The 27,549-nt window shown below is 36.4% G+C and overlaps 1 protein-coding gene across 1 annotated transcript in view; it reads left to right on the top strand.

Annotated features, from left to right (window-relative positions):
• Positions 1 to 27,549, top strand: part of LOC144433826 (RNA-binding motif, single-stranded-interacting protein 1-like) — a 62,319-nt gene that overhangs the window by 13,501 nt on the left and 21,269 nt on the right. The window contains exons 3-4 of the mRNA XM_078122200.1: positions 2,572 to 2,658; positions 5,766 to 5,972. Coding sequence (XP_077978326.1) covers positions 2,572 to 2,658; positions 5,766 to 5,972 — 294 coding nt within the window. The remainder of the gene's footprint in view (positions 1 to 2,571; positions 2,659 to 5,765; positions 5,973 to 27,549) is intronic.

Here is a 27,549-nt window from a genome sequence, read left to right as displayed (position 1 = left end):
TTTGTTCATAGGGTTGCCAATCCAAAGGTAATCTTTCTTAATGGGCATAAACCAGTGACCTTGACCTTCATAATAAGGTCAAATGGGAACTTGCAATCCAAACTGAGCATGCTCAGACGCAAAGGACTATGGGATTATCTGTGGTTATCGTAATACCTAATCTGGAGCTACTGATAAAATTAACCTCCCACAAAGATCAGGGTGACTATGAATTGATCATTCCTGGTTATAAACAATGTAACAATATTGTTTACAATGCTAGTTGATTAGTATTTATGATCATATTTCCCATGATGCAACATTCAACATGGCGGGTTGGCAAGTTCCCTCTTAGCATTTTACTCCATACATAACTAATGAAATTCTGCACACACACAGAAACCAGATGTTTTGAATGGTAATACACAAAAAAAGTAACATTAAGGTGATCCAAGCTTTAATGTTAAAGTGTAATCAACAAGAAAACCTGTATTTTGTAGACTCGAAGATACTTTTTTGAACTGTTAATGACTATGTGCCTAGACTGTAGAATTCTTGACCATTAGACATATGGCAATCATCAAAGCTGAACACTTTCATGAACAAACTGAAGACACATTTGTTCAAAAAAGCATTTTGTTGTGGACTGATGCTTAGTTTTGGTACCATTTGAATAGAACTATGGTTTTGGAGTCTGGCACGTTATAAATTTGAATGCTTGATTGATTGATTGATTCACAGGTCCCTGATTGGCAATTTGAATACTTTATTTCCAGTGCTTTATTTTCAACATGGTCGCTATACCAAGTAAGCCGTCCTCTGAAAGTACTTCAACGGCAGGTCATTGGACACAAATTTAGCTTGGGAAAAAGTATAGGCAGTGATAATTATAGTAGTGATGTTGAAAAAGAAATGATTGTTCCAGCAAAGATATGGCTGCAGTGTTTCTATTGCTTCATTAAATGACATTACAACTGGTAACACTGAAGTGAGGCACTTTCTCTGTGTGCTACACGCGTTTATGGCATTCATATCAAGTGTAAAAGTATACTGTTTCAATTGGTTTATTTACAAGCCTAGCATGTGGCCTTTCTAATGTGGTCAATTAGCAAATGAAACTATAATTTTACCCTTGATATAGATGCTATAAACTATTGTGGTACATACAGAAAATACTTTACTGTGGTGTTATGCCCTTATGGGTTGTATAACATTAACATCACATACGTGCAAAGTTGAAAAATCTGTTCCATAGAAGGGTGTTTGATCTACAAAACTCAATGTCAAAAATACATTCGCTATCCAAAAAGTGTTTGGAGGTGAGGGTCTTTATGTAGAAATGTAGAAATGGGTGACATCCCATTGATATATTGTCTATGTATGGCCAGCTGTATCTGCGACACACACAGGTCACTTTGAATCTTGATTCAAACTTGGCACATAGATGACATATAGTACTACCATAGTGGAAATAAACCAATACTCTGTTTTACGCTGTTTAAAAAGTGCATGTACTAGACTGTAGTCTTCAACAACTATTTTTCAGTGTTGACAGATTTGCAATTACGATGTATATGTAAAAATTATGTCATAATCAAGAAGATGAAATTTGCCGTCAACAATGAGAGGGAAGAACGTACCCCAGACTGACACTTACTAATTACTTGAATGGTGCATTATGGGAGAAGCTCCCATAGACTGATGCTTATTAACCTCTTGAATGGTGCATTGTAGCATAAGCACTCCAGACTTACACTTACTTAATTCCTTGAATGGTGTATTGTGGGATGAGAGAAGCACCCCAGACCGGCACATATTGATACCTTGAATGGTGCATTTTGGAAGAAGCTCCCCAGGCTGACACTTATTAATACATCGAATGGTGCATTTAATGGGAAAAGTACCCTCAGACTATCACATTCATTTCTGGAGTGGCACATTATGGGATGACAGATGGACTCCTGGAGTGACACTTCCAAATCCCTTGATGGTGCATTATAGGAGAAGCACCCCCAGAGTGACACTTGCTAGTCCCTTGCATGGTGCAACATGGGAAAAGTACCCCCAGACTGTCACTTATTAACTTCATGAATGGTGCATTATGGGATGACAGAAGGACCCCTAGAGTGACATTTACAAATCCCTTGATGGTGCATTATGGGAGAAGCACTCCCAGTGTGACACTTACTAGTCCATTCCATGGTGCATTGTGGGAAAATGTACCATTCTATAGAAAACCATGGTTATACCAAAAACAATCAATTATAGCCTTAATTACCCAGACCTTTTCGTGAAATCCTTTACACTCACAATCATATAATGTTGTAATTCCAAACTCATTTTGCAGTAAACTTGAGGCTTGTTCTTCTGATCTTCCCAAATTATGTATCACAGTAATTCTAAATAATCTCACATCCCTTTGTATCTTACTGTAGTAGTAGCATAGTGTCATTGGATGACATACATGTATCTCTTGGCCGAATCTGATGTGTGGGATTTCAACCCACAATCCTAAATACTACGGATTTGTTTAGTTATTTTTTGTTGTTTATTATATTTAAAGTATTTTATAATTTCTCTTTTTTTTTGTAGTGGCTGACAGCACCTAATAAAGTTACTGTATCCAGTAGCAAGTACAGACCTTCTTCCTATAGTAGCTCTCACACTACTCCAAAGCAGGTACAGTTTTCTCTTTTCTGTTAGCCTGCTTCATCTTTTCTCTAGAAGAAAATGTCATGTTTACTTTACTTACAGTGTTGTTTAGGTGTTGGAGGCATTGAATTATACATAGTGACTTCAGCACTCAGTTTTGTACTGCGATGTAATGATATGTTGTGTTGTTAACTTGGTTGTGTCTGTGGAGGTATATTTGTACTCACACAGTATGTAACTCTCTCTGTGTTTGTAAAGAGTACCGAGCTAAAATCACCCTCTCTACAGGGTACAGACAATTGATAATCAACTTCCTTTAGGGTACATTCAGATAACAACCACCCACTCCTGCAGGGTATGGCCAGTACACACCAACCCCCTTCCCTGCAGGGTACAAGCAGATAACAACCACCCACTCCTGCAGGGTATGGCCAGTGTACACCAACCCCCTTCCCTGCAGGGTATGGTCAGATATTGAACCCGCTTCCTGCAGGGTACAGTTTGACTGCCAGATGACAACCATCTTCCTGTGGGGTATGGTCAGGTGACAATCATCGTGTAGACAAACTTCGGAAAATACAAGCACATGATGTTGCAGGGAGAATTGTATGCTTTATCTTGGAACCAACACGTTGTTCATGAAATACCTTTGACAATATGCAAATTAGGTGAATCATGTGTTAATAAATATCTTAATTGAAATCTACGATACATGCAATGTTTGGCTGAAATTTGATTGGAATACCCCGAGGGTTGGGTAGGTGTCCAGATGAAGAATTGTGTGTATAGGGTTGGTAGTAAGTATGATTTCTACAACTTGGTAGGTACAATGTACATGTATAGAGTACACAATAGGAGTTTGTAGTAGGTTTCAGTTTACTTTACTAGTTGCATTGCAGGGCAATATTTAAGCAATGACACATCCCAGTGAGTGCAATATCACAATTTATTACCTGCCTGAATGCTGGAACACTTTACCGAAATTTTGATGATGCACAAAAAAAAAAATGTACACAAGCTGAAGACGAGGGCATTATCAAATTTTGGTAAAGAGTGCTAGCCTTCAGGCAGGCAATAAATTGTGCCTGGGTGCATGTGCTATTATTTTTAGTACACCAACCGCTCATTTTGGACACTCATCAAGTAAACAGTGTCATTGAAGAATGTGTTAAGCATCATTGTAGAAAAGTCTCCATTTCATGGTACACCTCCAACCGTCATGTGTAGATAACCTTTGAATGTGGCTGTGGCTTTGACATTATTCACAGCAAGTTGAGTGTCCCATTTGTTATCATATTTAGTTAACTTTTAAGCTTAAAAGTCTAACGGCACTGTCCTCAATTTCATATGCATGGGACACCAGAGAATACTTTGTTGTGATGTGTAGAATGGACGTGCAGTGCTTGGAATGACTCTCGCAAGGCAACAATCTCGGTCAGTAGTCTCTGCACGCATGGGCAATAGTTTTAAAGGTCATGTGATTTGATTCTGACCAATGACAGCTTGAGTAAGAATGCTGAGGTGACATAAAAAAATTAAAGTGATACTGCACATATTAATGATAAAATATGTGTCAAGAGATAAATGTTCTGATAAGGCCAAAGAAAACTGTTTATGTGGAAATGTTTATAATTTTGTTACACGAGTTGAAAGTAGTGGAAATACTGCATTCGACTGTAAGATACGTCGACGACAGTCGTGTTGTTCAGCCCTATCAGACTTCTCTTCTTGGTGAGTGCTGGTTAGTGCTGGCTCAAAGCATTGCATGAATGTTGTATCTTACAGACTATTCATTAATGCATGTACAGTAACTCTGTTCAGTGCAGGCAATGGGGGAGATACTTTATTTATCCATTTATAGCTTTGTGATAGTTTCTGTATTTGTATGTCTATTATTTCCTATCTTTATATGGGCCTGGCGCATGACTCAAACAATAAATTAATGTATGAATAAATAAAAAAATGAATAAATAACTAAGTAAAAACAAAAATGAATCAAGTTGACAAGCCACAAAATTTGACTGAATGGTGACCATACTTGTAAAAAAAAATCATGATTTACTGCATAACTATAACACTGTAATGTATTATAGAGAGATACCATTTGAATGTCTACCCCTGTATCATCAGGTGTAAACGTTTTTCTTAAGGAATTGGCCTTTGGCCACGACCTTGCCCTTACTTATCAATATCAAGCTATTTCTTGCATATTGCAGATACTTTGAAGTTTAAAACCCATTCACCACTAGTTGCAGGTATTTCAGGAATGCGTAGGGTGCTCACCAATTCTCCAAAATACTGGTCCAACAAAGGTTACTTAGATGGCCTTGGTAGATAACATTGTAAGATAGACACCTTTATGACAGCTAATATCACAAGAGTGGCTGCCATAACTAATTCCACAGTGTAAAATGTGGTATATTTTCACCGTCTATTTTGAATGTATGACAGTAAACTCTAAAATCACATGATCAGAGCGAGGTCAAATTTGAATTCAAACCTGGTAGAAGTAATATATAGCTCATTGACTCAGTGACAGCAATATTTGTCCATCATGACTGTCATGAAAACTTAACATTTGAAAATTGTATGTTTAGTATGAATTATCTGAATCAATGCTTGGAAATCATCAGTGAACTCTGCAGCAATCATGGCGGACTGAATGATATTTTCACTTTGGATGTACTGTACTAATCAATATGATAATAAATAAGTACAAAAATCAGCTTGTGAATCTTTCACTACGTTGTAATTCTGTGCTTCCACAGGCTTTGTCAAGACGTTTGATTAGAATTTAGTCACTATTGCAGGGCTTTAAATTAGCTGGTCGTCTCACATCCACAGACTACCAATTCTTGTCATGGGCTAATGTAATTTCCAGCTGGCAAGGCTGGTACTTCTGTAAAGTCAGGCTACCACTAATCGTGTGTTTTGATAATACACATATTTCCATTAGGGGTTGTGTTTTCAGGTCAGGACAAGATGTGCCAGGACTACACAGGCTGGTCACCATCACAGGGGTACCAATTTCGGAAAGTGGTGGTCCACTACTGGGGACTATGAAAGGAAAAAGTTAATTTCAAGCCATGACTGACTATTTGCAACTATTCTAACTGTGTATTTTCTTCTTTCAGCCACCACAATATCAACAGAGGACCACATATACAAGTAGTAAGCGTAACATGTCACCACAGGCACCACCGTCAGTTTGGCAAACCCATGCAACAACTGGAGGCTGGTCTCAGTTAGGTTATACAACACGTCCAACTGCTACGACTACTCGATATCCCTCCCCACACCAACCAACTACCCCTACATATGGTGCCTATACCCAAACTGCAGTAAGTCACTGTTTATCTTTTATCTCGCTTTTCAATACACCTGAACAAAGGTGTGTAGACATGGCCGTGTGTGTGTGTGTGTGTGTGTGTGTGTGTGTGTGTGTGTGTGTGTGTGTGTGTGTGTGTGTGTGTGTGTGTGTGTGTGTGTGTGTGTGTGCGTGCGTGCATGCATGCATGTGTGCGTGCATGCGTGCGTGGGTGCGTGTATGCATGCATGCATGCATATATGTAGGTGTGTGGGTATGGGTGTCTGTGTGTGTGGTGTATTTATTTGCAATTTTGTGTCTGTGTGTACACACATAAGTCAATAACAATTATGTGTGTGGGTGACATAAAGACGCTTTAATCAAATCGTTACTGTTAGATTGTCAAGTGCTAAGAAATTCTCATGAAAATTGTTGAGTCCTTGACCTCCATTGATACTGAACATTACAGTTGTTGGTAGATTTGTGTACATGCATTTTGCCATGTAGGCAAAACCTGTAGAAAAGGTTGTTGACCAGGTCATAGCATTTATTTGTTGTGGATACAATATGTCACTATCACTGATCAGTGAAGTTGACATTTCATAAGGAAGAAAGCTGAACTGCTTCAAACTTTTGTCCTACATATATTTTTGAAAATCATGTGCATGTAATAGCAAGTATGATGTAATGCCATTAGTTAGTCCCCGCGGACGAAGTCCGGAACGGGGACTTATAGATTGGGTTCCGTCTGTCCGTCCGTGCGTCCGTGCGTCCGTGCGTCCGTGTGTCCGTCCGTCCGTCCGTCCGCAGCTGTTTCTTGGAGATGCCTGGACCGATTTTTTTCAAACTTGGTACAGGGGCAACATACTATGGCATACATATGCACGTCAATTTGTTTTATGATACGATCCAATATGGCCGCCTAGCAACCATTTTGTTTGCGGATTTTCCCTGTCTAAAGCCATAACTCAGACATGCTTTAACAGATCTCATTCAAAGTTGGTATTGGGACAGTGTTCTATGACATACATGTGCAAATTCATTGTTGTCATGATACGATCCAATATGGCCGCCTAGCAGCCATTTTGTTTGTGAATTTTCATGTCCAAAGCCATAACTCAGACATGCTTGAACAGATCTCATTCAAAGTTGGTATTAGGACAGTGTTCTATGACATGCACGTGCATATCAATTTTCATTGTGATACGATCCAATATGGCTGCCTGGTAGCCATTTTGTTTGTGAATTTTCATGTCCAAAGCCATAACTCAGACATGCTTGAACAGATCTCAATCAAAGTTGGTATTAGGACAGTGTTCTATGACATACATGTGTATATCCATTTTCGTCGTGATATGATCCAATATGGCTGCCTGCCAGCCATTTTGTTTGTGAATTTTCCATGTCCAAAGCCATAACTCAGACATGCTTAAACAGATCTCATTCAAAGTTGGTATTAGGACAGTGTTCTATGACATACATGTGCATATCCATTTTCGTTGTGATACGATCCAATATGGCTGCCTGGCAGCCATTTTGTTTGCGAATTTTCATGTCCAAAGCCATAACTCGGACATGCTTGAACAGATCTCATTTAAAGTTGGTATTAGGACAGTGTTCTATGACATACATGTGCATATCCATTTTCGTCGTGATACGATCCAATGTTTTTGTTTGTGAATTTTCCATGTCCAAAGCCATAACTCAGACTCCATTTTCATTATGATATGATCCCCCATACCCAACCAATCCTTTATTGTTGGAGGCATATTCCATGTCCAACAAGCACACACAACATATCTAAGTCTGTTTGTTTTAGGTTCACAAATGTTGTTGCGTGATCAGAGTAGTGATAATTCCTTAAAACCCAATTATAGCGGGGACTATGTCATTATCAATGACTTGTTATTATATATAATCCCACGAAATCAATGTTAGTTTTAAGTCGTAATGCTCCGAGTATGGTTCCTTGGACCAATACAAATTTGAGCTGGAGGTGAGAATTTGTAGTCCACAGAATCGTATGAGGAGCATTATGACGTAACACTAACGTTGATTTCATGGGATTATATATTTATCACATAATTAAGACAATCCATATATTTTTTCTACAATTTTGAATTGAATTTTATGAAGGTTTCATCACACTCTATTCTTCATGATGTTCGACGGCTAGCAAATTACGTAATCGTGTGACCTGTCGCGAGGTCAAGCTTACGTTACAGGTCAGATTGTGCTGTGGTTTCTAAGCCATAATTATCGATTGTAAACTCGTGATGTAATAACTAATTTAGTTTTAAAATGTAAGTAAACCTTGTTTGAATATGACATTTACATGTGTTTATGTGATAAACTGAATAACAAACGAAGAGAACATTTTGAGTTCCCATGTAGTTATGTTGCAGAGTAATTTTACAAGTCTAGTTCCTATATGAAACGTTACGATTACTACCATCATCTCCACTCTTGTATAGGGAAAGTCGTTATTCTAACACAGAAATCTGTGCTAACCCCACTGGGGTCGAAGGTCAAAACGATGAATGTCAGCAGTAGTCCATCACCAATTGACCTGGCAGGCAGTTGCAATTGGTTACATGTAGTTCCTTTGGACAACTGCTCATTAACTGAACTCCACCTCTCCAGACTGAAACTGAAATCATGTGGGGACACGATAACATCATCACGTTTATATGAACACAGTCAGGGTAGCACATAGTTTTGTGCTAGAGTAACCCCCTTCCCTATATGTGAGTGGAGATGATGGTAGTAATCGTAACTTGTCGTAAAGGAACGAGACTATAATTTTACTAGCACAGCCCAAGTTATAAACTTTTACCTACACTGTACCATCTTTTCCCCTCCAGGCAAATAGTCACTATGTTAGCTACATCATGACATCTGTGTGAAGTCATGTGTTATATTATAGCATGCTATGACTACTGGCTTTGCTGTTTTGTGACTGACATTACATTTTATGGTTAACTTATGGCCAACTACCCTCATAAAAGTTAGAATTTTTAGCCCCTAATTACACTTATACAAGTTATAACTTTCTCCTTCAAGGCCTACGGCTGTCTAGTAGTTGACACCAGTATATAAAAGATTTTTGAATTACAGTATAATTTATTATAAAACTACCTTATATGTGTCACAGTTTGCAATTTGAATCTGCGAATTATTTCACTGTGACTGTGCCATTTATTATCTATGGTAGTACATTGTATTTAAAACGTGAATATGTATGTTTACATGTACATGTGCTCTGTGGTTGCTTAGAACAGTACAAACACATAACATTTTATTTTAAAACTTGTACATACTGTGAGGTTGCTTGAATGAACATAAAATATTGATTGTATACATGTAAACATGTACTTACTGTGAGGTTGTCTCATATAAACACATGATATTAAAACAAACTTTTCATACTATTGGTACATATATATATATATATATATATATATATATATATATATATATATATAACTTAGTGAGTATCAATCTGCTAAGACAGTGCTCTATATCGCAGTGGCAGAGCGCAATAGTTAACTATATATATAACTATATATAACTATATATATAACTATATATAACTATATATATAACTATATATAACTATATATATATAACTATATATATATATAATATATATATCGATATATATATATATATATATATATATATATATATATATATATATATATATATATATATATATATATATATATATATATATATATATATATATAACGAGCACTGTGCTACGGATAAATCTTACCACTGACTTCCTATATATATGTATATATATATATATATATATATATATATATATGTGTGGTAACTAAAATGAAATTAAAGTTGTCATACTATTGATTTTTATCTAGTAATTAAAATGAAATTAATTTTTTGTATGATATGCTTACCATTCTTGTAATATCCTTTATTATATTTCAAAGGAAGATAAATTAATTCATATGTGAATTTGATTTCCATATCAAGTAAATATGCCATATTCTCTTTTTGGTTTGAAACAAATATTTAGACAGTATTTTAACATGTCTTCAAGTGTTTTATTGCAATGTATACATTTGTAATCTATTAGTCCATGAATAAATTTAGTCATGAGACTTGTCTGTCTGACACGACATACTGGCTACATTTCCAAGATAGCCGAGTCTTTAAGGTTAGAAGAAGAAATGTAATTTCTTCCGAGTTTCAGTAATTTCTGAATTCCCCATATGGTTAACCCTGAGACTTACAATTGGATTTTTTTGTTTGACAATATCATTTGTCATTTGAAGCTAGTATGCTGTGTAAGATAGCCAAGTCTGTGTGTGGGCTATAATTTATCTTATGGTTTAGCAGAAGGGCTCATTAGTGATGTACATACATACACACACACACACACACACACACACACACACACACACACACACACACACACACACACACACACACACACACACACACACACACACACACATAATGACAGTATGCTGTGTCCCCAGGTAGTGTCAGATAGCCAAGACAATGGGATATTCTTTATGGTTGAATGGAAGGGGTCAGTAATGATGTATATCCATCCATACACAAACACATTTGCATACAAACTGGCAGTTTGCTATGTCAGATAGCCAAGACTATGGGCATTGGGACTGAGGCTACACTTTACGGTTGAATTGAAGGGATCAGTAGTGATGTACGTCCATACACACACAAACACATACACATGCACATACACATACATAGTGGCAGTATGCTATGTCAGATAGCCAAGACTATGGGGCCATACTTTATGGTTGAATGGAAGGGGTCAGTATACTGAGATGTACATCCATCCATACACAAACACTTACACATATACAAACATACTGGCAGTATAGCCAAGACTATATAGGGCTATACTTTACGGTTGAAAGGAAAAGATCAGTAGTGATGTACATGCATACACACATTAGTCTGTCTAGTTCCTATACGGTATATCATTACCATTTACACCTCCACTCACAGATAGCCAAGACTATGGACTATTCTTTATGGTTGAATGGAAGGGATCAGTAGTGATATACATCCATACACACACACACTTACTGGCAGTAAGACTTCAAGTACACACAAATGATATTGACACAACTGCACCAGTTACAGCACAGTTGTACTCTAGTCCAGAGATTTGACTAAGTCCTATCTGTTACATCAAATTAATTGTACATGCACATTTCAATATGCTAAGAAATGACATGGCACACTATATACTTTGTACAACTGCAAAGATTGGAATTGTAATATGTCCATGAATTATCTGTTTTAAGTTGGTCAAATATATTGATCTATAACTTTGATACATGTATGTAGGGCATTTACACTGTGGTTTTACACTGTGGTTTTGAACTCTGTGCTAAATACAGTTATAGGCAAATGGTTCAAGTGTTTACTTAGTAACTTTGTGAGTCAGGTGTATCTAATAAATAATGACATACCTTTAGTAATGGCCTCAATAAATTTGTGGCAAAAGAAAAGTGATAATTCATTGATTGGCTCAAATTAGACTTGTGGGCATTTTATTTAGAATGGGTGTATTCTCTGCGTGGATGTTTTTGTTTTTTGGTGTGAATGTTGTGAGGACAAAAATGAATTAAAACTGTGTACCATTGATTGGTATACATAGATTGCACCATTGTTCTGACTGTGTAATCAATACCCTGCATGCAAAGATGTTTAGCAAATGTTGACACAAGGGTGTAAGCACAGTTGATAGAAGAGCCTCTTCAAACAGGGAACCACTGCTGCCAAAGTGAACTGTGAAGTCAGTATTCTAGTGAAAAACTATGTTGATTTCACCCTAATGTCAAAACTTGGTACTGTGATAAAACCACAACAGCGGATAGTGTGTTTGTCAGCTGAAAGAAGCTGTTGAATTGTAACAACTGAAGTAACCTTAGTGTGGAAGAATGCTAAAGAAATGTTCTCGTTGAATATTGGAGCAGCTAAAACCAGCCCCTATCAGCAGGTAGGGTTATAGTATAGCATATTTCACATAGTTGACGTGACTCTATCACTGAGGCAGATACAATGTACTAACAGGTTATGTCAAAACTATCTTAATGACTGCTGCTGTGAAATGCAATACAATACTCTGACTTGACTTAGTATCCACACAGTATACAACATCTAATACTTGGGCTATTATGCAACAACAACAACAACAACAATAACAAAGCTAGTATAGTACTATTAGTAGTAAACCCAGAATATTTTTTAAAAAAATGACAAATTCCTATTTTGACACTCTGTCATTCACTGTGTCCAAGTCACAGATACTCCTGAATTTATGGCACCCCTTGATATAAATGATATATACATAGACAAGACATTTCAAAAATGTACCCACTTTGTATTTAACATCGTAACAAAGCCCGTGCCAGGTGTAATTTTGTAATAGCGCTTGGAGAACCTTTGTAAGCTAGAGAAAATTTTGAAAAGTAGTTGTATTTGTTGTTATTTGTTAATACTTGTATTTGAATAATGATTTATTGTTTTCAACCATACACATACCCATGGAAGGTTTCAACCATACACATACCCATGGAAGGTGTTGTGTATAGAAAGTTCTATTTCTGTTTTGGAATGTTAATTGTGGGAGGATGTTATTAAAAAATATGCATTGTTGATTATCATATTGTTATAATAATCATGATATTGTTGGTGATAGCTTCTGCCTAATATCAATAACAGGTTTTTGTCGGGTTACCTAAAGTCAATGTATAAACACACGAGGAGAGATCGATCTAGACTTCATCTTTTAGTACAATAGGGCCACCGCCCATCATTCAACAAAAAAAGAGGATAAATATTACAGTAACTTATGGAACACAATGACAAATAAAATAGAAATTACAAAGATAATAGTGTCTTCTCTCTGCGTAACACAAAAATTGACAAATGAGAAATTGGAAGTTGATTTCTGGTTGAAAGTAAACATTTCTTTTGCTCGTGTTGGGTACGGTATAAACTAATTTGGTATTAGTTCCTTTCTATGAGACTGGTATAAATGATAAAATACCAAACATGCAGTCCATCTTCAAGAACATATAGACCTTCATTTTCACAAAAAATACCTTTCTGTCAGAGATATAGTCTATCTGCTAGACCTCGGATGTTCTTTCGATAGAATACGACACACGCCCGAACATCGCTAACGAGGATGGAACATCCGAGGTCTAGCAAATGTCATCAGGATATAAATAACTGCCAATCAGAGAACCGTATTAGCGACAAGCACAAACAGAGGACAATAGCTAAATTTTCATGCATATTCATCTTAAGGAGGGGCTTGTAAAAATAACCACCAATGCGTTAACTGAAATGTGTGAATGACAACATCTACACACTCATCAAACTCACAATTACCATAAACTGATAAGACATAGTAATGACATAAATGTGTTTGTCAACATCTGCATGCAGAGATTGAATATATTAAAGTATATATATATGCATACATGGCCCAACCCACTAATCTCAATGGAATGTCCAGTCTGAAAATGACATTAGCTAGACTGTTCAGGCAAGCCCTCACTGCGAACTTTGTTCGCTTATAGCATCAAAAGAAAGCCCGAACGTCTAGCAGCAAGACTATCAGAGATAGTGCTATCTCTGTCTCTCACTTTGACACCAAGAAGAGGACATCATGGCATCGTATATAATTATAATACTTGCTATTGCATAATAATGTCCAAAATCTAACATTACTAAATATTAAATGAGAGGGCGGATCAGCCAAGCCACAGCAGTAGTTTTTATCAGATAATGTCGTCTTAAAATTAAAGTTACAGTGTATCTAAGTTAAAACTAAAATCTAAGTTAGAGTTAAATATTAGACAGGGGCTAATTTGCCAGGTTCTGACATTAGTTTTTATCGGATAATATCTCTAAAAACCCCAAGTTAGAATGTATCGAAATTTGAGCTAAAATGTAAGTTTATAGAGTGTGTAGATTGGATCAGATAACAAATTATATACAATATATAGTTAGTTACACACTGCCAGGAAATGTACCAGAGCCAAGAAATGTACCACATCTAGAGATAATTGAGAGAAGTTTGTCAACTATTTATGCTAGGATACATAGTCTGATAAAATTCAGATTCATTGCTTTGAAAAGAAGGAAAATATTTCTGTTTGAATGTGTCAAAATCCAATACAGTTGATATAAAAAATTGCTGAAGATACAATGTGTTGTATGGTTGGCATGGAGCAAGTTACTTTGGTTGGCATAGAGCAAGTTGGTATGGTTGGCATGGAGCAAGTTATTTTGGTTGGCATAGAGCTAATTGGTATGGTTGGCATAGAGCAAGTTGGTATGGTTGGCATAGAGATAGTTACTTTGGTTGGCATTGAGCAAGTTGGTATGGTTGGCATAGAGCAAGTTGGCATGGTTGGCATAGAGCAAGTTGGTATGGTTGGCATAAAGCAAGTTGGTATGGTTGGCATAGAGCAAGTTGGTATGGTTGGCATAGAGCAAGTTGGTATGGTTGGCATAGAGCAAGTTGGTATGGTGGGCATAGAGCAAGTTGGCATGGTTGGCATAGAGCAAGTTGGTATGGTTGGCATAGAGCAAGTTGGTATGGTTGGCATAAAGCAAGTTGGTATGGTTGGCATAGAGCAAGTTGGTATGGTGGGCATAGAGCAAGTTGGCATGGTTGGCATAGAGCAAGTTGGTATGGTTGGCATAGAGCAAATTGGCATGGTTGGCATAGAGCAAGTTGGCATGGTTGGCATTGAGCAAGTTGGTATGGTTGGCATTGAGCAATTCCTTTGGTTTTCAGAGAGCAAATTGGTATGGTTGGCATAGAGATAGTTACTTTGGTTGGCATAGAGATAGTTACTTTGGTTGGCATAGAACTAGAGCAGGTAGGTTAGTATGATTGGCATAGAACTAGAGCAGGTTAGTATGGTTGGCATAGAACTAGAGCAGGTTGGTATGGTTGGTATAGAACTAGAGCAGGTTGGTATGGTTGGCATAGAACTAGAGCAGGTTAGTATGGTTGGCATAGAACTAGAGCAGGTTGGTATGGTTGGCATAGAACTAGAGCAGGTTAGTATGGTTGGCATAGAACTAGAGCAGGTTGGTATGGTTGGTATAGAACTAGAGCAGGTTGGTATGGTTGGCATAGTTGGTATACAGATATCTAGGATGTATCTGTACCCCAAGTACGCCACTCTTGCCCTCACATATATCATGGGGTTCTTTTATATTAAATTTGCATTGGTGGCCTTATTTATTGCCTCACAATGTACCTGAACTATGGATAAATGTATTTGATCCTCGCTATGAATTCATAGCAGAACGATCGGAAGTTAGTTTGTATTGTTGGTCATCATGTATAAATTAGCATGTTACATTCCTTCCTTTGTGTGACCTGTGAAATCTATTAACCTTGAAGTACCTTCAATTTCTATAGTATCTACATGTACTTAGCATATATTGTACATAAATCTAGTGTGCCAATACTGTACAGAAATGTGCTATACCAATACTTACCATTATACCTTCCTAAATCAGTGAAAATCAAGTGTACTGATGTTTAGAATATTACTGTACAAGTAACTGCTAATGTGCCAATACTTAGTATATACTGTATAGATATCTAGTGTGCCAATACTTAGTATATACTGTATAGATATCTAGTGTGCCAATACTTGACATATACTGCATAGATCTCAAGTGTGCCAATACTTGGCATATACTGTATATATCTAGTGTGCCAATACTTGACATATACTGTATACTAGAAGCATATACTGTATAGATATCTAGTGTTCCAATACTTGGCATATACTGTATAGATATCTAGTGTTCCAATACTTGGCATATACTGTATAGATATCTAGTGTTCCAATACTTGGCATATACTGTATAGATATCTAGTGTACCAATACTTAGTATATACTGTATAGATATCTAGTGTACCAATACTTGGCATATACTGTATATATCTAGTGTGCCAATACTTGACATATACTGTATACTAGAAGCATATACTGTATAGATATCTAGTGTTCCAATACTTGGCATATACTGTATAGATATCTAGTGTTCCAATACTTGGCATATACTGTATAGATATCTAGTGTTCCAATACTTGGCATATACTGTATAGATATCTAGTGTTCCAATGCTTGGCATATACTGTATAGATATCTAGTGTGCCAATACTTGGCATATACTGTATAGATATCTAGTGTGCAATACTTGACATATACTATATACTAGAAGCATATACTGTATAGATATTTAGTGTACCAATACTTGTATAGTGCCATATACTATACAAAATCTAGTGTGCCAAATTGAATACACATCCCGTGTCTATCAGTTATGAATTTCATAACTAAATTTGTTGTGGGGTGCATTTTAGTGACTAATGCATCTGTTTTTTGAGAAGCATCATTTTATACATAATTTATACTAAATGAATCTGGTGCATAATATTTTGTTTATTAGTTGCAACTTTAAAAGGAGACGCTATGATTTGTTGATTTAACTATGGCAATAGTATAGACAAAAATCAGGAATCGTAAGATGAATATAGTTTACTGGATTATTTTCTCTAAATTTCCCCAATATTTTCTTCGTTCAGCCAAAGGAAATATGAGTGACCTAAGGGGTCTTGTGACTAAGAATCGCTAGGTGAGGCCACAAGTATTTTCTGGCTGAATGGAGAAAAATAATGAGGAATAATATTGTTATACGTAAAGCATGTTTGATGAAAACATTGGAAGAAATAGTGACAATTTGGACCATATTTTGAGCACCACAGAACCAGTGATATAAACACTAGTTGTCATGATGTAGAATGACCGGGCTATATAATACATATTTTCTGTTCAATGACAATATCTTGGCTTGTGTAATGCATGGTATGTACGAGATTGGATATTTTGGGGAACATAAAACTAATGTATGACATCCAGTGTCTAAAAACAAAAAATAGAAATATAACAAAATAAACACAAAGTGTAATATGATAACCTACAAAATAATAATTAAAAAAAAGGATTAGGAAATATTAAACATTATAGTAATAAACCAGTCTGTATTATAATATTGTCAGCATTGATTTCACCTGCATTCCAGGAATTCAGGAAGATAGCATAGAGATTGAATCTAAATATAGACTCTAGCATACAATGGCTAGTAAAGTGCATACAATGGCCAGTTAAGTGCTCACCTAGTTTTTGTTTTCTCATCTTATGTAAGAAATGGAAATCGGGATATATTTGTTTGAGAGAGTACATGGAGGTCTCCTGTAATTGTTTTCTGGCCCATTACATTGTGCTTTTTTTTTTGATCAAGTAACAGTTTCAGTAATACGATGTTCCAACACTCTAGTCATCAACCCATATAACCAAATAATCAACTATTGAACTAATGTTGAATAAGTGAGTGAATCCACACTGTATATTTTCAAAAACCGAAGCGTGTCGACAAAATATGTGTCAGATTTATACCTGTTTCCAATGTTGAAATGTGCATACAATACACTTAAAGTGAAGGACTGGAGGGCTTGCCTTAGTATTATGTAACCAACTTTTTGTATTTGTTAACTACAAGCAGTCACAGTGCTACTTACAATCAATACACAAACTTGTTTCCCAAGTTTCAAATCAATAATACATGTTATAATGTTATATGTACTCTTTGTATACTGGCCAGCTAACCACTGTGTACATGTAGTGTTGAGTCTTGAAAAGGAATGATCAACTGAGTGTATAGATATAGTTATCATATATTTATATTAATAAGATGCATAACTTAGATATAAATATGTATGCTGCTATGCAGTATGCTGTAAATAACTGGCTGTATGTATGTGTCTAATATGCTGTATGCTGTGTGTATGCTGTTATGCTATGTACTGTATGTATGCTTCTATGATGGTATACTGCATGTATGCTGCTATGCTGTATACTGTATGTACCCTGTTATGCTATGTACTGTATGTACACTGCTATGCTGTATGCTGCATGTACCCGGCTATGATGTGCACTGCATGTATGCTGCTATGCTGCATACCGTATGTACGCTAGTACTATGCAGTATGCTGTAAGTAACTGACTGTATGTGCTGCTAATCTATGTACTGTATGTACACTGCTATGATGTGCACTGCATGTATGCTGCTATGCTGCATACTGTATGTATGCTGGTATATGTACTTTATGCACACTGATATGCTGTATACTGTATGTACATTAATTGCTATGCTTTGTACTGTATGTACGTTGCTATGCTGTGTACTGTATGTACACTGCTATGCTACATGTATGCTGTGCACTGTGTACACTACTATGATGTATACTGTATGTACACTGTGTACTGTATGAACCATATGCATAGAATATTAATATGCTATGTACTGTATGTACACTGCTATGCTGTGTACTGTACGTTTTGTATGTACCTTGCTATGCTGTGTATGCCGTATGTATGCTACTATGCTATGTATGTTGCTATGCTGTATAATGCATGGAAATGCACTATATACATGTACAATACATGGATTAATTATATATCATTAGAATAGTTCATGTAGCTATCAAGCATTTGTCTATTCTACAGTCGTTATGTTATATTGTAGAATTATGTGTCATCTTATGATAATCTTAGTGGGTAACTCTTTCACACTGCTTCTAAACCTAGTACCCCTTGCACATATCTACAATGACAGAATGACCCTTTATACTTCCTCATCTCCTGTGAGTTCGAGAGCATACAATCCATTGCAACCTTTGTGTAAATGTACATTATATGTATGAGTTAGTAATTTATATGTAATGTTTGTTAGTGTGTATAATAAAAAATATGTCCATTATGACATGCCAAGGCTGTTATACGATACAATGTTTGTTGTATGATATAGTAATGCCATGTATGTTCTTATACTGGTATGTGATGTCTGTTATTTGATGTCATGTCTACTACATGAACTAGTAATGTCATGTCTGTTATATATTACAATGTCATGTCTGTTACTTGATGTCATGACTGTTACATGATATATATGATGTCTATTACGTGATGTCATATCTGTTACTTGATATAATGTCATGTCTGTTACATATCTCACGCCTGTTATATAATATTATATGTCATGTCTGTTACCTGATATAATGTCATGTCTGTTATGTGCCATGGCTGTTATACAGAATCATGTTCAATGATAACAACAATGGTAGGTTAAGAATCACACCAATTAAACCTTTCAATAAATGTCATTTTAAATTGTTACCCAAACTCTAGAGTTGTAATTTGTACTACAGTAGCATTGTCACTAGTATTTCCTTCTTAGGTTTTCAAAGATATTGAGGGATTTTAAGTTTTTTTTTGCAAGTTAAGGTGATATTATGTAATATACACTGCTTGAGATAATTGACCTTGCCTGAAGCTGCATGGTCCATAAGTCGGATTCCTGTGGTTTTGGTGTGTTTAATGTTTTATTTGTACTTGAGGTATTCAGTAGAGGTGTGACTGACCAGGCTGGGTCTTGCCTGATGGTATGTCCACACCCTTTAGATAGGTGTCATATACAATATGCCACACAACTGTATACAATTTGCTGTCGGTGTGTTTCCCTTTATGTCAGGTGCTTATCAGAGCATGTCATCATTTAGTCCTCATGTCATTCATTTTATGCGCAACAATGTAAAATGGTAAAAATTGCATATGTTGCTATATCGTCAGTTTCAGATGTCACCACAATGTCACTACCATGTCAGTGTTTTTGTCATTTGTCACATCGAAATCTGATGGTGGTAAGCACCCCCCCCCCCCCCTCCCCCCCCCAAAAAAAAAAAAAAAAAAAAAATTGTTTCTGGTCAGGACAGTTGACATTTTGTCTAAAATATGGTGCGCTGACACAAAAAAAATTTTTATTCTCAAGAAACCTGTCACTCAGTCTACTATTTATGGCAGTTACTGTTCTTTTTATTTAGTACTTTACAGCAAGTGTGTATGTCATTTGCTTGTTCATGATTGGCTCTGCAGTTGTCTTCACTGAAGTAGGGAGGGTTATTTTTGTGTACATGTTCATCTTATGTTGATGTATTAACATAGCAAAATAACTCACATGTTGGCATGTATATCTTATATTTTAATGTACTATTACTAACAGCAAAATAAGTCCTATTCAGATCCATAGTGAGTATGGCAAAATATGTCACATGACAGCATATATCCTATAGTGATATACAGTACTACTGTAGCAAAAAATAACTAATTAATTATAGAAAGTGATTTGACATGGTTATTGTGAACCTATTCATTAGTTTCTGATAAATAAAAAGTAGGTCATTTGGCTACTTTTAAAAATGTAGAGCCAGCAATTTATTGAGGTTAATCAGCTCACGACCTTTTGTCCAATATTGAGAACTTTTCTATTGAGCTTATACCAGGCTTGCAAAAGAGTTAGGCAGTGTGCCAAATTCAACAAGGACTTTCATTTCATCCAGGCTCCTCCCATTTAAGCACTTTACTGTTCATGTTTCATTTAGTAAAAAGTCACAGAAGAAAATGTCCACAGTAAATTGTTTGAAGTCATTTGAAACAATCAGAGGCTGAAATTTGTAAGAGATTTTGTTGTAAAGTTTTGTAAATGTTGGTGTCACTTATAAGTTGGCTATCAGGTGAACCAGCAACTCAGCAATGTGATGGCTGTCTGCCAACATTAAACCTGCCACCGGTAGTGCTAAGTCAATGCTGAACTTGAAGTCTGGAATTCCACTTCCCTCTGACACACCTAGAACAAACCATTTGTCTGTGAGGGGAGGTAGAAATTAGCTTGTGAAATATTGCTGTGTTGTGTATCCAGGCAAAGTACGGTAGCTGTCAGATAAAACCGTTTCAAATTAATATAGAAATGGTAATATATAGGAATTTACTACATATGGTTTATTCCGCATAGCGTTGCCATGCTAGTGAACTCGAAACACACCTTGTACAGAATGGAACAGTCTTCCTTTGATCTCATTAAGATAAGTATGTCCAATGAGTGGTGTTAACTGTACAGTTTTAGTTTTTGTCATGTTGATATGGGACCACCCATTTCCCATTTCTTGACTGGCAGGATTTATGAACTGTGTAGTGGGTATTGTTGTGCAAATGGACGACCACAAGTAGTTGCACCACTAGTGTAGTTTAGCAGTAAAGGTAGAAGCTAGTGCATACCTATATTCTAGCAAGAGGGCATGCTACGCCCAACCGGAATGGCTGTGCCGCTCTCCAAGAAACCTGATGTCATTCCAACTACGCCTCGTCAAACATATTCTTTCCGTAAAGCAGTAGGTACCCACCTTGTTATATAGACTTGCCATTCTGTTTTGTGATGATGGCTATATACCTGTCACTACAGGTAACTAACAGTCAGTCATTACAGGTATCAGCTGATTACATTCGATCATTTTAGATCTAGCTAATGCTGTTAGTGTTTAATATATATAAATAACTAGAGCTGCTACACACACTACTGATATCTTTAGTATTGACATTAGATTTGACACAACCTGATATTAAATGCCTAGATTGAAAACATGAGATCAATGTGTATTCATAGTACCACATATTTCATTTACTAATATAATAACATATAATAACAATCTAATGATAATAATATGGAAATTCACATGAAACCATGTACTAATAATTAATATATTTTTTATGTTTATTTCACCTGGGCAAACTATAATTTTTCCCCCTTCCATTTTTTTTTGTGTTACTCCTTGTTTGTTTATTTTATTTTATTGTATTTGTTTGTGTACTTCCATATTTTACTTCCCTGACCTAATACAAGTACAGGGACAGAGGTCTAGAGATAAGGACTGCATTGTAAGGGTATCAGATATTATCCATTTCCTGTTTCTCAATGTGTGTTGACACTTCATACTTATAGTCTTATACATCCAGAGCTAGCAGGGCTGGTGTCTGTATGTACAGAGTAGCGTTCACACTTCATATAAATGACATCCAGACCAGAGTCAGTGTCCAATATAACCAGTGCACCAGTACAGTACAGTTTAGTCATGTTCACACTTCATAATTGACATCCAGACCAGAGGCATGCAGTGTTCATATAACTATTATACAGTCAAGTAGCGTGAACACTTCATATTGACATCCAGGTCAGGGTGATAACTACACTACAGTTTCATCACGTTCACACTTCATAATTGACATCCAGACCAGAGGCAGTGTTCACATAATCATTATGTAGTCGAGTAGCGTGAACACTTCATATTGACATCCAGACCAGGGTGATAACTACTGTACAAGTTAGTCACATTCTTACTTTGTAAATGACATCCACGACAGAGTCTTGCCCACTACTCAGTATATAGTTTAGCTGCATTCACACTTCATAATTGACATCCAGACCAGGGTCAGTGTCCGTATAACCAGCATACAGGTTAGTAGCATTCACACTTCATATTGACATCCAGACCAGGGTCTGTGTCCATATAACCAGCATACAGGTTAGTAGCATTCACACTTCATAATTGACATCCAGACCAGGGTCAGTGTCCGTATAACCAGCATACAGGTTAGTAGCATTCACACTTCATATTGACATCCAGACCAGGGTCTGTGTCCATATAACCAGCATACAGGTTAGTAGCATTCACACTTCATATTGACATCCAGACCAGGGTCAGTGTCCGTATAACCAGCATACAGGTTAGTAGCATTCACACTTCATATTGATATCCAGACCAGGGTCAGTGTCCGTATAACCAGCATACAGGTTAGTAGCAGTCACACTTCAAATTGATATCCAGACCAGGGTCTGTGTCCGTTTAACCAGCATACAGGTTAGTAGCAGTCACACTTCATATTGACATCCAGACCAGGGTCTGTGTCCATATAACCAGCATACAGGTTAGTAGCAGTCACACTTCAAATTGACATCCAGACCAGGGTCTGTGTCCGTATAACCAGCATACAGGTTAGTAGCATTCACACTTCATATTGACATCCAGACCAGGGTCTGTGTCCGTATAACCATTCACACTTCATATTGACATCCAGACCAGGGTCTGTGTCCATATAACCAGCATACAGGTTAGTAGCATTCACACTTCATATTGACATCCAGACCAGGGTCTGTGTCCGTATAACCATTCACACTTCATATTGACATCCAGACCAGGGTCAGTGTCCGTATAACCAGCATACAGGTTAGTAGCATTCACACTTCATATTGACATCCAGACCAGGGTCTGTGTCCGTATAACCATTCACACTTCATATTGACATCCAGACCAGGGTCTGTGTCCATATAACCAGCATACAGGTTAGTAGCATTCACACTTCATATTGACATCCAGACCAGGGTCTGTGTCCATATAACCATTCACACTTCAAATTGACATCCAGACCATGGTCTGTGTCCATATAACCAGCATACAGGTTAGTAGCATTCACACTTCAAATTGACATCCAGACCAGGGTCAGTGTCCGTATAACCAGCATACAGGTTAGTAGCATTCACACTTCAAATTGACATCCAGACCATTTTGTATTTACACACACATTATTCAATGTCACCTATTCAGACATTGACTTTTTCCATTGCCCTTCATCTTCGAGGTGAAATTGAATTCTACTATGTATTATTGTGTATTAATAGAAAGTTTTATTTGTAGGACCATCAACTGTCTTCATCAATTTTATTAGGCGTTACTAAGGTAACTTTCTGGTAAGAAACTAACCCATGATCTTCATATTCATATTCAAGGTCAATTAGCACCTTAATACTCTGTACGTTTGAGTTTTATGGATACATACAAACAGCATTAAAGTTTATACACCTCGACCAAAACTTTGAGATATAAACATCTGTTCAAAAACTGATCTCAGAGACTGAGAGTACATGTACATGTATCTGAGAGTAGTGTACATATAGGCTCATCAACATGACCTTCTTTGAGTAGTCTACTATAGGCTCATCTCAGAGTTACCTTCCAGGGCAGTTCTTGTATCTTAGAATCAACATTACCTAGTCTAGAGGCTACCTATGGCTGTGAATATCAAGATCTCTCTGCAACCAAAAGTGGTTTCTTGTAGGTTTTTTTTTTTTTTTTTTTTTTTTTTTAATTTCATAACCAAAAAGAAAGAACAATTACAAAGTCAACCAAGGGAAAGAAAGTAAAGCTAAACAAACTTGACATATCAACAGAAACATTTAGAGATGAAAACAAAACTGTCCAAAGTTCAGTCAGGTTTCTTGTAGTTTGAATATGTGAGAAGAGATTCAAAGCCATGGATAGCCTGTAGACTTAGTACCTGATTAGTCTTCCTAGTATCTTGGAGTCACTCAGGTCAATCCACGGATTATCATATAATCATCTAATATTAAAGTGTATATGTACTCTCAGGTCGATAGTGTTCCATGGTTCAAAAATGTCTTTCCTGATAATTTTTGCCAGATTTGTAGCTTTATATATTGGTACATGTATATTTAGCCTTTTGATGATCATGCTGACAATTTTGTCTCACCCATAGAGTTGTCTGTTGTACCTCTACTGATGAGGGAACTTTGTCAAGATGATATTATATTAACGGAGGGTATTATGGCTGTCATACTTGTATCAGGAGATGTCATCAAATGTAACTCATTTGAGATGGCAATATCTGTATGTTACACCATGGTTGTCAGTGTTGGATTACTCTGCACTTTATAGACTATGAAAGAATATATGATTTGAATTCCAAATTCTCAAAAACTCAACCACTGTAAATATTGACCGTGCGGCAACCATGTTGGAAACCAACCCAAAAATTTTATACCTGGTAGTTAAATATGTTGGAAGGACTAATAAATTCGTCTTTCTGAAATTCCCTGCAGAATGTCAATATTGTTTCATTGTAACAACTGGAATGCCATATGTAACTGCTCTACTCAAACTGTCTGTCAATAGTTAGTAAACTACCCCTTTAAAGTACCGTGTCAACAGTTAAATTACAAAGTGCTTTGCCTGCAGTTTGAATAAATGAAACTAGGTCAGAATTTTCTCTGAAGATACAGCTGATAAATTAAGTATGGATCGATGGGACCCTTAACTCTACAAATCTGTCTTTATGTAGGTCTCTGCTATTGGTATTACAGTAGCATCAAGGAATCCACACTGTCTGTGTGTCTGTCTTTGAAGTTAAGTAATACCTTGTAGGAAACTTTTGGTTCAGACTATGTATTTGATTATTATGAAAAATAGGATATTCAGTAGCCTAGACTCTTGAGACTAGGCGATCTGGTTTGGTAATATCGTTCGTCAGAACATTTAAGCCAGGTAGCGCATAGGTTAGTCTGCATGCCAACATGGTATCGAATCATTTCTAAGATTGTAAGATTCTATGAAGGATAGCTCCAGGCTACACATAGGTGTTCATAAGCCTGGTGTTAGATTCCTGTCTTGATTTCCCGTAGAGACTGTATTTACTAACAGTGAATCCAAATTATCCTAGTTTACCAGAAACTTGGTTATCTGGCTTGAATATGTCATTTGCCAGAATGTACATGATTATATATATAGTCATGCAGCCCAGTACAGATAGTCAAATCTCCGGGCTATACAGCCACTTGATAGTCACTTTGGCTATTTAGTCATATGTGCATATCGAACACACCATGTAATAGTAAATGATGCATGTCAAAATATTTGGTATGTTTGAAATAGTACAAAACACAATCATCACCATGCACCAATAGAGATGTCAGACTGGGACTACAAAGAAGAACAGAGACACTGAGAGTGTATAGCCATGTCCACACCTGAATCAATTCAAAACCGACTCAGATTGGATCAAAACTGATGGCTGTCCCCACGAGAAAACTGGGGAATGGATTTGAATCAATTCACTTTCACTTTTTTGAGTCAGTTTTGAAACAATTTACTTTGAATCATTTCGAAACCACACCCTGAGGTGGTTTTGAACTAATTCAACTAAATAATTTCAAACCAGTTTTAGTGCATTTGCAAGGGGATATCTGAAGAACCAATTTTGATTTGATTTGATTTTGATGCAGCTCAAAATTCTATGTGGGGACAGGGCTTATACTTACATCCGTACTGTGGATTAATACTTACATGTGTAGTTATCACTAAAAGTTTGTTGTAAAATTATTTTCAAAAAGAATATGTTATTATTAGTTACTATGTGTACTTAGATATTTGAAAATATTCTAGACACAATATACAATGTACCTAATATGTAAAGTGTGAGAAATTTTGTCATATGTTGTACTTCAGTTAGTGTTATACTCAATGTATGTTTCCTGTAGTCAAGGTCATTTACCTTATTATTCCACCCCAAGGTCAACATACATTCCAATCAGTGTCCGAAGTGTTTGACCCAATTACTAAAATACACTTGACTTTGATGCATACAAGCAATGTTTTAAGGGATGATCGCACAATGTCGCACAAGCTCAATAAAAGAACTTTGTTCGTTTAGGAAAAAAAACGCTCCCCCTAAATGAATATTCACAAGTGCGACATGGACACGTTTACGTTATGTAAACCATGATGAAAACTGTAGTCGTCTCACCACTGTGATTGATGCAATGTAAAAACATGATGGTATGGTATACACATTAAAATACTAACCAGAAACCCAGCACTGCGTATCACATTGGAAGTCAATTTTAAACAACTTTATCAACATCTCAGTAGTAAATACAGAACCTGTTATCACTGAAGATGTGAATGTTTTCAAAATTTGGTTAGAAGTGCAAAAATGCAGTTCAGCAATTACATTGATGCCAGACCCCCCAAAAAAACAAAAACAAAACAAAAAAAACAAAAAAACAACAACAAACAAACGAAGTTCGTTTATCGAGCTTGAATCAAAGTTGTGTGACATTGTGTGATTGTCCGTAACTGTGACCCAGTCACTGAAATAATCTCCACCCAACAAATGTCGTTACAAATATAATATCCAAACACATTTATTATTGGAGCAGTCAACAACTATTTATTTGACCTAATTTTTAGAATACTTTGACATACATTTTAACATCATCAAAATGCCTTTCATTTCAGTAAGATTAGCAAAGCGCCAGTGAACATCGCTTGATGGATATTAGGTGCTATTTTAAATCTCCTTATCATTATCATTAGCTTCATCATTCTCATTAAGATTTGATACATTAACAGAGATAGTGAAATCTGGTAAAATGCATTTACAGTTTTCAAGTATTTAGGATTTATACTGTAATTTGAGGTTGGAAACCTGTGTGACAATTTTGATGGATACTTCGATCTAACCCTAAGGACTACTAATAGCCCAGACCCTTGGCTATCTGGTTTGAGACTGTCATTAGGTAGCCAGGGTGTTTGAGTCAGACAGCTATATATATTACTATGTCTCTGGGCTATAGTGTCAAACCAGTATGTCAAGTCAGATAGCCAAGTCTCTGGGCTATAGTGTCAAACCAGTATGTCAAGTCAGATAGCCAAGTCTCTGGGCTATAGTGTCAAACCAGTATGTCAAGTCAGATAGCTAAGTCTCTGGGCTATACTGTCAAACCAGTATGTCAAATCAGATAGCCAAGTCTCT

The sequence above is a fragment of the Glandiceps talaboti genome, chromosome 4 (genome assembly GCF_964340395.1).
Source record: "Glandiceps talaboti chromosome 4, keGlaTala1.1, whole genome shotgun sequence".
NCBI classification, from domain to species: domain Eukaryota; kingdom Metazoa; phylum Hemichordata; class Enteropneusta; family Spengelidae; genus Glandiceps; species Glandiceps talaboti.
This window is presented reverse-complemented; position numbering and strand designations above follow the sequence as displayed.